This window comes from Cardiocondyla obscurior, linkage group LG02 (genome assembly GCF_019399895.1).
Source record: "Cardiocondyla obscurior isolate alpha-2009 linkage group LG02, Cobs3.1, whole genome shotgun sequence".
Taxonomy (NCBI): domain Eukaryota; kingdom Metazoa; phylum Arthropoda; class Insecta; order Hymenoptera; family Formicidae; genus Cardiocondyla; species Cardiocondyla obscurior.
The window spans coordinates 9,865,405-9,877,654 of NC_091865.1; the positions used below are offsets into that span (position 1 = coordinate 9,865,405).

The 12,250-nt window shown below is 36.0% G+C and overlaps 1 protein-coding gene across 11 annotated transcripts in view; it reads right to left on the reverse strand.

Annotated features, from left to right (window-relative positions):
- Nucleotides 1-11,371, reverse strand: part of Pip5k59b (Phosphatidylinositol 4-phosphate 5-kinase 59B) — a 29,566-nt gene extending 18,195 nt beyond the window's left edge. For 3 of the 11 annotated variants that reach the window (XM_070673981.1, XM_070673980.1, XM_070673985.1), the window contains exons 1-11: nt 10,793-11,369; nt 7,428-7,462; nt 6,415-6,543; nt 5,804-6,052; nt 5,563-5,715; nt 5,321-5,485; nt 5,023-5,238; nt 4,696-4,922; nt 4,479-4,611; nt 4,163-4,250; nt 1,112-1,174 (exon numbers count right to left, since the gene is read on the reverse strand). In XM_070673981.1, coding sequence (XP_070530082.1) covers nt 1,112-1,174; nt 4,163-4,250; nt 4,479-4,611; nt 4,696-4,922; nt 5,023-5,238; nt 5,321-5,485; nt 5,563-5,715; nt 5,804-6,052; nt 6,415-6,543; nt 7,428-7,462; nt 10,793-10,910 — 1,576 coding nt within the window. In that variant the 5' untranslated portion in view covers nt 10,911-11,369. Of the gene's footprint in view, nt 1-1,111; nt 1,175-4,162; nt 4,251-4,478; nt 4,612-4,695; nt 4,923-5,022; nt 5,239-5,320; nt 5,486-5,562; nt 5,716-5,803; nt 6,053-6,414; nt 6,544-7,427; nt 7,463-10,792 lie in introns of all 11 variants that reach the window. The other 8 variants (XM_070673979.1, XM_070673978.1, XM_070673984.1 and 5 more) reach the window with 6 other exon arrangements.
- Between the last annotated feature and the right edge of the window lie 879 nt (nt 11,372-12,250).

Genomic DNA, 12,250 nt, shown 5'->3' on the forward strand with positions numbered 1-12,250 from the left:
CGCGCTGAGTAAAACGCGATTATCGAATTTTCTTGATTAACACTTATTGGAAGAGACAGTGAAAATATTTAGTGTAGAGACAGTGTACATAATTGGTATCGCGGTTGATATTCTTGGGTATATTGAAAAGAGAACAGCCTAAATTTTTATTTAAAAAATTCTTAGATTGTGGTGCACAATGTGTCAGAAAGGTAGAGAACGAAAATATGGAGAATAATTAAAAAAAAAAAAAAAAAAGAACATACATTATTCAATTCTCATAGGCAATAGCATTGAAACAGAAGCTATAGAGACAAAAGTACACTCACAAAGACGTTAGGAAAATTCATTCACATAATTCCATTGGTTAATTTCGCATTTGCTTATTTTTTAGTAACATTCACGTTTAAAAGAATCGTACGTGTTATTAAGCTAACATAAATTGTGCTTAAAGTTTTATTGCGAGACGTAAAGCTTTAGATATGTGCGTATATTAATATCTTTAAACATATCATTATATATTGCATTTCCTTAGTTTTAAGCGAATAAAATAATACAACACAAAAATTTACTATTCTAATTCATCAGACCACTATCTTATCTTTGAGCATGCAGAAATGTCAAGTGTTATTTTCACAAGATATTCTTACAATAATTATTTTAGAATATCATTAAGAAAAATTATTTTAATTTTTCACAAAAAAAAAATTGTGATAAACGATTTATCTTCTCAATGCAAAATTACGTAAAAATAAAAATTTACAAATTATGACATCAAAGAGCAACGATTGAAAAACGAGTCATTCATAAAAAGGAACACATGTACAAGCAAAGGATTACATTAAAAAAAAAAAAAAAAAAAAAAAAGACGTACACTCGTGGTCAGAACGGTTGCAACACATGAAGTTGCAACAAGATTTTTAGAAACAGAAAATGCGAACCGCTACATTCGTTCATGTGCAATACATAGATATGACCAGATCTATGTATTGCACGTAAACGAATGTAGCGGTTCGCATTTTCTGTTTCTTAAAATCATGTTGCAACTTCATGTGTTGCAACCATTCTGACCACGACTATACATACATTCGTACAAAAATGGACAGATGGACGCACACATAGACAGAGTTACCTATATAGCTGGTGACGAGGTTACGGAATTTGCGGTGATTCCCCTTAATCTCAGGCAGGTCCACTTTTGGTATTCAATTTTCGAGTTTCGATCGGTAGCAGGTCAGATGAGGTCATGGGGGTCGACACGAAAAGAAGTGCACGGGACACAGAAACATTAACATTTAGCTAACTTCGCTTACAATATGATTATGTATACCGGATCATTGAACGAACAACAAAATCGTAAGGACTGCCGAGAATAGATAGAAACATTAAAGAAAAGCTAGGGTACACCTAACGTTTTAAAAATTGTAACAGAAAGCGACTTTAAATTCGTATTTTCCTTCTGCATAAGAAAATTCAGTATTGTTGTAGAGTATCTCGTTATAAATTATTATCCAAGCGGATCAACTAAATCTTAATACATTCGAAGATTTATGCGACTCAAGTTGCTGTTGCTGCGACGATACTTTAACGCATAATAATTTTCAAAGGCTGTTACATTACATGATTTCTTCCTAAAGTGTTTGGGCCGTCAATTGTAATTTGTTAATTTACGTCATAAATTATACTTGATAAGTAATTAACAAAACGCAAACGTAACACAACAAACACATTGTACGGTACAATATTAAGACAATATACAAAGTGTCACGCGATGATAGTGCAAAGAACTTAATATGAGTAACGACTACAAGGGGTTGTTAGTCATAATAAGTGGAACAGAGTCGATAATAAAATAGTAGAGTACTAGTATACCAAAAGTAACAATAATAGCTTTAGTATTAGTAAAAGTAACAGTTGTAGTAGTAGTAGTAGTAGTAGCAGTAGCAGTAGTATAAGTAAAGTATAAGTACAGTAAGTTATAAGTGTGGGTGGGCTCATAAATGAAATGAAGTTGTAAACAGCGAAAATGTTTATTGTAAAATATATAAATATGTACAATGGTGTCCACGTTCAGTCGATAGCTGAATATTTTCACAATAAAAAAGAAAAAAAAAAATAATAAAGAATTCTACTTCTACCTATTATTCTCGCTCTCACACTCTCGCACTCTTTCTCGAATTAATCTCGTACACGCACGCGATCCTACATTTGCTACTATTGTCAAAAATATATACGTCCAACATTATTTATACCGCTGAGATTCTTCTATAGGTATATAGATCGCACAAAATCAACTAGCATCCTTATAAAGAGCCTCTGTCGCGAACTGTCACATGCATATTCTTTTTGTTCTCTTTAAAGCATGTGTTAAAGCAAGCTTTTAGAATGCTCGAATGTATTTCGTGCGTTCTACTATATCTTTATTTTACTAATATGCTCTGATGAACGAAAATACCAATGATTGCTTCGGCGCGTCGATAAACTATAAATTTTTGCTATTAAAATTTACTTATTCTCAACATTTAAAAGAATTCTTATAAAATTTTGGCACATAATATTATTGATCAAAAAATCTAAATGATAGAAATTGTGATAATCTGTACACTAACAAGTGCACATATTTCAATCATATTACAGATTAGATTAAGAACAAATTATTAACAAGCAAAAAATATTTAATTGTACAGCTATTACTTATACAGCATCTTATAAAATTTTACTAGTGGCTCCGAAGTTTAATATATAAGAGAAAAAGCTAATGGAAGTCAAGATTACCAATATCGATATATAAAAAAAATACTCAGCTATACTTGTGGACACCAGTGATTGGTAATTCGTTATTTCTTTCTTCAATAAATATATCAAAATAAAAAGTGTATAAAAAAAAAAGAATGTATAAAATGCACAATAAAGTTGAATTTGCAAAATTATCAAAAAGTAGAAAAATTAAAATAAAATATACATACGTGTATTGTGTTAGCAATTAGTTACACCAAAACAAAACCCAAAATGATCAATTGGCACTCATAAACTCAAAATATATCTTATTCACAGCATTGATTTGAAAACGAATGCAAGTATCCGAAAAGTTTAGTTTTAAATTTAATTAAATTTAACTGATATTTAAATATTGCATTCGTTAAGATAAAGAAGTGATCAAATTCTTATTTTACAATAAACAATTCTTAATTTATGCATAATATATCGTTAACTTATGCAAGGCACTGATAGATCAATAAAATTTGAATATAACCATGATATTGATGCAAGCATCGTATATAGATAATTTTCGGATATCCGCATAGTATTTGTCACATTCTCTGCAGTCACTCAAATATCTTATTACGCTATTTTAAACGTTAGAACATTTTTCTGGACGGCTAAAACTGTGATAAAATCTTTAGGATTAGGACGAAATTGAGTCGCTGACCTGCGCTCTTAACGTTCTTAAAATATAAATAAGTAGATAAAGAGTTTATTAAAACTGGTATCGCTCGTATTAGTCCTGATAAGAATTACGAGTAAGATATTTGTAAAAGCTAGTATTTTGTTGAATTTCCTGAAAATTCTAATTTATCGTGATGATTTGTTTCACACCAAATAAAAGAATATGTAATTCTACAAATAAATTAAGTAAATGAGTTTTATAGCAAATAGCAATAAGAAAAAAAAAAGAATATTTCTAGCTTACGGCTTACTGCTGTCTATAGGATTGGTATTTGCTTTTTTAAGTAACAATATAAGTACCTTACTAATTATGTCATTGTAACGCTATACATATTGTAAGTATCAATTTTGAGCTTCATTTATAACAAACTTTCGTCCTATTTTCTTTTGTTCCATTTTAAATGTTTAAATTATATCTCAAAAGCGTCAATAAAACGTATAATTCAACAGCGTTGCATATGTGGTTGAATCACAATACTGATAAACAGAGATCTTGAGTTTTGGAATTTAAATATCTTGCTATAATTAGCTTAAATTAGTTTAAGCTATTCATTTTTTTTTTTATCTTAATAAGAAGTTGATTATCTTTTGTATAATGCAACGAATTAATGTAATCAACCAGAACCTGACTACCGATAGATAAGTAAGCGTGAAATTACTCATAAATTAGCAAGTTTGGCTGAGTGTAATCTTGTAGTCAAACTTGTTAGAACAGGTTGATTCGGATGGTACTTACGTGATGGTATTTTCTTAAATACTGTCTTGGCCATAAAGTCCTGAAAGCGTTGCGCATAAAATCCTGGCCGATGTACTGACACAGTATCCTTAAGAAATAAGAAATTTTTTTTTCTATATTATTAGTAGAACGTTGAAATTAATGAAAAAAAATTAATAAATGTAAAATAACTTTTTTAAAAAAGAATAAATAGTGACCCGCGCGCTTTGTAATATTTAATTGTATTAAAGATTGTAAAAAAGAATTTTTTTCAATTATTAAAATAATTATGCAATAACTTGGAAGCGCATATGTGTATTATGTATATATCACTTACTCCGTCATGTATCATTGATTTCCACGTATGTTCCAGTTTCTTTTTTAACCTGTAGCTTTGTAAAATGTCGATAATGCCAAGGAACAATAAAAGACGTTCACCACGTGCGTTTCTAGCAGGAATGCCACCTGAACTGTAAGCAACGTAATAATAAGATTAATTATAATTAAATAATATATTAATATATTCATTCAAAGTTTTATATATTATTACTTACGGTACGTCATCCTCTTCATCTATTGGTTCGCTCTCAGCTTGAATACTTTCCATTGCTGTACTATGAGCAACCAACCTTTGACGATTTATACTGCGCGATCGATTTAAAGCGGCAGCGCCTATTCTGTCCTCTCTTTGTTTTTCTCTCTCAGTTTGAATAAATCCATCACTTTCACCACCTGTTTCATCAACTTCTTCATCGGCACTTGCCGATAATCTTTGTTCTTGCTGTAATATAGAACACACATGGGCAGTATAGAATATGTATATATAAAGACAAATATATATTGACATTTACGTGATATAAAAAATGTCACATGATATTTACAGCTTTTTCTTTTGCAGCCTGATCAAGATTATGGATTCCAACAAGTAAAGAATAATCCATAATTTTGAAACTTTCTAATACACGACAATCCCGTTGAATAGTTTTCACTAATGCACCATATGTATCAGCTTCTAAAAAGATACCCTCTGGATGGTGCTCTATGAAATCCAGATCTTTATATGTTGGTGAAGACTTCGAACGTTCCGTTTTTGATGCCTAGAATTTTTAATACATAATTTAATGAAATTGATTTTTATATTAATACAGTATTTATAAATATTCATATAAAATTACAAACCTTCCTTTTGTATGTAGATCCTTTCAAATCATATTTTTGATGCAATTTTACAGATGAAGGTAAAAGATTATTCATAGCAACTAATCTAACATTTTTACTATTACATCGATAGCAATACAATCCAAAAAACTTTGGCAATAACGTTCTCGGATTCTGATTCAGATTCTATAAAAAAACAACATTATTAGTAAAAAGAACTTTTAACAAAAAAAAAAAATTATTTTATAATTAATAGAACATACCATATAATATCCTGGAAGTAGAGTTTGCAAAAACTCTCCTTCTTTATGTTGTACAGTCTTTATGATAAATTCATCATCATCCGTCAGATAAAAGATACTCCCACTAGCGCCAGGATTTGATAACTCGCGCAGTGGTGCGCTACACATTGACATCTAAAAATATTTTATTATTAGTATAAAGTTAACGTTGAATTTTATACAAGAAAATTTTTTCAGAGAAAAATAAATAGGACTCTCTCACCAAAAAATCATCTGGTTGAATGCCAAAGAGATCTCTAAAATAACGAAATGCAATGGGTGCATAATTCTTAAATTTAAACTCCGAGAAGTGATGAGCTGGAGTATGATTTGATCCTTCACTTGGAAAGTTCGTTGTCTCCACCGTCATAAAATCTTGCATTAACAAATCACGTTCAGGTTTACTTGCAAGACCACCAACAGCATGTTGTATACCCAACTGAATAGATCCCATAATTTGCGTGGTTTGGATCTATATAAAATAGAGAAAATATATTTAACTAACTAAAAAGTTATAATTAATATTAAAAAAAAGAACAGTAATATTAAGTTATTAAATAGCGAAAATTTAATTTCTTTCCTGCAATAAGTTTGCACGAGAAGACTAAATCAACATATACAGCTAATCATCATCCTCATTGATAACTGAATGAGAGAAATATAAGCTTATCTCTTTTATTATCCAAAGAACTTTACCACTCATACTGTTCGATATTATATAGTATAAATATTTCTTTTTCACTTAACGATACTCTTTAACTCTGATTACAAAGCATAAAATCTGATCTAAAGAAACTATTTATTAAAAGTGCAACACTGGCATTCTTTACATACCTTCTTATACGTGATTTCACCTCCCACTCCAACTCTGCGATGCCCAATCTTCCTCTCTCGTTCCGATTTGTTTCTTGATACCCCTGCGGGGTTCCTTCCACCTGTCGTACCATGTTGTACTACTAAACTCTGCAAAAATAATTCCCGATACATAAAATTCTTGTAAACATCCTGACGGTGTAATTAAGAAAAATGGATTCACAATTGCAATGTAAATAATTATTTAATGCAACATAAAATGCGCGCAGAGAGGACTTGGTTTTATGTTTCAGCTAGATCGCATTACGCAAGACCTCATAATATATACTAAACGGTACGTACAAAACATCTTCTGTGGCATTTAGTACTGCAGAAGAAATACCGAGTGTTCTCTGGCTATGCGTTATTCAAATAAACAATTATTTAATTAAATAAGAAAGGGAAAAAAAAGAAGAAATCACAAACGTTGATTTGTTGTAATAGACATTGTCGCGCAGTCGTATTGTTCGTAAAAATGTGAAAGTATATTTTTACATAATCGTTTACGTGCAACGATGATTTATGATATGCTTCTTTGCTATATTTTTTTTCCCCATGCGTTTTGCGAGCTATTAACAAGAAGAGCAAATCGAGAGCTTGTTCAATGCGCAATTTGACTCCTCGCGAACTTTGCAAGCTTGCAAGAATCGATCCTGCACGCTCGAGTGTAAATTACCGATGACGAGCAGGTTTGTACGTCGTACAAAAATAGAAATGATTTCGCGAGTAAACGTAGGATATATCTGGCGCGACTGGTTGTAAATAGAAGATTAAAGAAACATGTTGTGATCGGTATTGATCTATTACTAATCTAAAAAAAAAAAAAAAAAAAAAAAAAATTATTATACGATTGTATTAATTGCTAATAATAACTCAAACAGATTTGGAAAGTGTTATACACAAAATTGTTCATGTAAAATGTCACGCGCACGTTTTCTAAAAATGTATACATTTTAATAATACTTATTTCGCTAAAAAAAGACATCAATACTTACATCAAATGCTGTTGTTTTTTCTCCGGTTGACTTATCTGAAAAAAATAGAAAAGAAATAAAGTCATTTTAATTATATCGCAATATGTAATGTATGTACTATGATAACAAATAATGGACGAATTAGATAATGTGATATGTCTTTAAAAAAAATTACTTATAATATCTTTTGCAAAATAGTTATTGAATAATTTTAAAACGTGCCCGCAGGAAAAGGAATATTACAGATAGTGCCAAGCTCAACAACATTTTTGGTACGATCGATTCGAAGCGAGATTGCTTCTTTTATAATGCAACACGTACGTATACTTTCGTAAGGAATAGACTTTTTGGAAAATATTAATTACTTACTCCCATTTAATTTCTACTGAATGTACTTCTATTATTAAAAGGAACGCAACAAATTGACCGCTCGAAATTAAAATCCTGCTTCTCTAGATTTTCCCTACAGCTAAGTACACGTTAAATAACATATCTCCCTTTTTTTCTTTAAAGCAACAAAACAACGTGAAGATATTTTGAACGCTGAATGTAATTACAGAAATTTTGTGACATGCCTGCGAGTCATAATGCATTTCTCGATAACGAACGACAAATTGTTTATCGCATCCAGTGGATCTTGAACTAGCAAATTACTACGAGCAATATCGAGTTCGATACTGCAGAAAAAGTGACACGTGTACGTACCGGGAAATAGCGATTTGCGATATCGAGTAAAAAAAGGCCCCGGGGATGACAGCCTGTGGAATAAGGGTACAACGAGTCAAGATGTCCTTACTTAGCCTTTTATTTTTAACCCCTCGTCTTCCGTTATGAGCTCGTGACTCAAACGTATGCGATGGCCTTTGTTCTGAAACTCATGTTTTCCTACGGAAAGCACATAAAAAGAAAAGACAAAAAAAAGAAAAAAAAATGAAAAACCCGTGCCAATGGTAGCACCAGACGGAAGCCGAAATGTGGTCAATGAAGTTCTCAGAGCTACGATGGATACGCAATATTTGCATAGAAGAGCTTGTCGTTGTGAACTGTCACGTTTTGCACGTCGTGATAAAAGAAGAACAGGGGAAAAAAAAAAACGTGAGAAACTATTTTCTTTCGATGCAGAATGAATTGCGTTATGTAAACGCAGGCTCTCATCCTTGAGATAATAGACATTCTTCGACGAGATAATGTTCTGTTCATTCCCTGGTTCGTAATCGAAAACTTGAAAAAAAAATGCGTTTTGATTATAACGCGTAATGTTCAGGAAGGAAAGCATGAATAAAAAAATCCCAGCAGAAGTATGTAGACAAAAGCGAGAACGAATTGAAGTTACTGAATATGTAATATATTTTATATTGCTGAAGAATAAAAATCTAATGAACTTGTTCAAAGATAAATACGTAACGAGAGTATAATACGCACCTCTGGCCATTTATTATAGATGAGGTAAAAAAAAAAAAGAAATAATTTAAAAATTCCATTAAATTTCCTTTTAAGACTCGGAAAACGAGATATCTCAAGTATTACTTCGCACGATGCTCGAGAGAGAATATATGTGACGGATGAAGAAATCTCACGTGAAGTAAGTCCGACAGGAAGAAAGAAAGAATTGATGCGTGAATATTTAATACAATAATACGTCACGTCGCAGACTTTATAGTTCTAAAAATAAAAAACGCGATGTAGGCTCCTCTATTTTTTTTTTTTTTTTTTAAATACAAAAGCCAGCGAGAAAAAGACGGCAGGTCCAAAGTTAAAAAAATGTCCATCTGTATCGTTGTTAAAAATACGACTCACGCGAATAAATGAGTACGAGGTGAGATACAATTTTAAAAGCGAGAGGAAAAACCTTCCGTCTGATAAGGTAGTCTGGTCTTTCGAAAAAGAGAAACAATTCAGGCGTATGTACGGTACGTGATGTTAAACAAGCGTTCCACTTTTCTAGCTGTTGTTTTCCCGGGCGAACGGGGAAAAATCCATTCCTCGGACGGCACGAATTCGATAACGGAGGCGTTATCACCGCGCGCTGGGAGTACAGGTATACCACGTGCGGCGACTCGTCAGCTGTCAAACGGCGAGAACTGTCCACCTTCGAGCCGCGATAAACGGGTCGTCGAGCATCAGCGGATCGTTCGTTATCGATCGAACACTTAGTGGAAAATCAGTTGGCGACCCCAAGAATGGCGCTCGGTCGACGACTCCAATACACATTCCTGATTCTTTCTCTTTTCCGTCTTTCCTCGTGTTAACATTTCACGAACGCGTGGAAACTCTGAGTGAAACTTTAATCAGAAAGCAACTGGACCATTTCCTCCGACGAGCCTAGAGACGGTCCCGGCTTACCCGGGAGAGGATCTCTTCGATCGGACACGTCCGAAATCCCAGTGGAGCGGAATCTAGCAAATAGAGAGAAATAGAGAAACGGGGACTCGTATATGCATTCTTTACGAGTCAACCTTCGCTCTGCGGTTTTCAATACTAGGTATCTCCGTAATTACGTAATGCGGTGCCGCGCGGAAGGAAAGTGTGTCATGCGTGGAACGCGTGGTGTTTTCAACGAGAATAAGCCTTCGGTGGTAGCCGAAGACGTTGTCTCTACTCCGGCATTGTTAAACGCGCGCGCCCTTCGTCTGCGTGCCGCGACATGCGTGTGCGGCTTTTACGCATACTGGAATAAACCGATTTCTTCTGCAATAACAGACCGTCCCGACGTTGAGACGGAACGATGGTTTTTTCCACCGTTCGTCGTCTACTTTTTTTTTTTGCAGTGCACACGTCGGAGTAGGTCGACTTGAAAATTTCGGGAAGCCTAAAGTAAAAGGCGTCGGTCGCCTTGTATTACTCGACAGCCACAACCATCAGCTGTCGATCCGCGAGAAATCACGTGCGGGAGAAATCGCGACGTGTTCGGTAGCGCAACGTTTACGCAGGCATCTCCGTTACCTGGTGATGTAATCGAATGGGAATTCCGCCGGGAAGTTTTATATAGTGACTAAAAGGAGTCCGTCGAATTTATTCATCGATCGATCGTCTCGCGGGAGGAACTATGTCGTCGACATGCGGGGAGCGCGTGTCGAATAAACCGCTGCTAGTCGTCTCGGACGGCGACGCGAAGTCCCACATTCGCGCTTTGTAGGTCGGGTGACACCCATTAGCTGTCAAACATGAGCGTAACGTTGACGCGGCTCCGATCGACCGCGACGAGCGCGGGAGACGGTAGAATCCGGATATATCGAGCTCCGAACGGAACTCGACGAGAAGCGATCGGCGTCCGGGGTCCCGGTATAGGTTAGGTCTCTAACAGCGGGGCACGCGGCGGGAGGGGTCGGAGCTAGGGGCGAGGAAAGGAGGCACGAATTTAAGAACGGGGTGTCGTGTTCACTCACAGTCCTCCTCGACGATGGATTGCTCCGGTTTGAGGTGATCCACAACGGGCTGCACCGGCACGGGGAAGCTCGTCGTCTCGACCACCTCGATGACGTCCACATTGTCGCCCGAAGCCATTTTGCGTGCGTCGCCTCCGTCCGATCCCGCACTGACTCACGCGTGACGGCGGTGCTGGCGGCGTCGGCGGCGATGGTGGTGGCGACGGTCCCCCTGACAGTTCCTCGCAGGAGCCTCCTCGGCTGTCGCACGGTCCCCGTCCTCGGTGCCCCGTCGACGCAGCCGACGCATGTTTCGACTCGCTGCTGCTCGCGCGAGAACGTGCCGCGGGCGGCGGCCACCCGTACGTCGTAGCGACGCGCGCGACCGATCACGATTGATTACGCGACCCGTCGTCGTCGTCCTCGAAGCGGCGCCGTCGTCCCGCGCGACATACCAGTCGCGCTGCGCGCGATATACCACCGACAACGGCCTCCTCGAGTCGCCGCAAGGACTTAGAGAGAGAGAAAAAGAGAGAGAGAGAGAAGAGGATGACCCGTCCCGCGATTCTCCGACCTTGGCCTGACAACACGGCACTCGCTGACACTCACGACCCTCGCGGGAGCTGCCGAGAGACCGACTCCAGAGAGCTCTCCTTCCGCGAACGTTCCACTGCTTATCGACCGAACGCCGTCGCGCGGTCCGTCGCGACCTTATCGCCACCAAGCAACGCCATGGCGAACCTCCACCTCTCGCACGACTCGGCACTGAATTTAAATTCGATACCGACCACGCTGCAATTGCGGTAGATGCGATTGTGGTATTACAGTTCGCTTGTTCAAAAAAATAAATCCTTTTTTCTCTCGTTATTTATCTGCAAATATAAAAAAATAAATCTTATATATCTATATGAATGGATTAAACATTGAGTTTGTCGTTAATTAAATTTCCTGATAAAGATATGTTACAATTTCAATCTTTCGTTAACGTCCTTTTCGTTGAAAAATATAATTTTTTAATACTTGTAACGTGTATCTCTTTGTTTAACTGTTTGCATTTTATATGGTAAATTTAGCAATCTGAATAGATGTACGTTTTATTTGTAAAAAATAAAAAAAAAAAAAATGAAGCATGCTCAATGATCAGTCACGAACGTCCTGTATCATTAATTAATTACGTCGGCTGCATTCATTACGGAGCACTCTGATCGCGCAAGACAGTCCATATAAAACGTTTCGCTTAATGTGCGCTAGACGTACAAGATTTATACAGTGGGACACATATAATTAATTATCAAACTGCTCTGCAAAGTTCCGTAATTCTATCTATCGTTGGGTTTATTATCCGTTCCCTATCCAGAAACTCTTCCGCGTACAACACATTAATTATATTCAATAAAAATTTTCGCCTTAGTTTTATTTAATTAATATTCAACAATCGTCACGTCATTATAAAGACTATAATTTTTCTTACAATTGTAT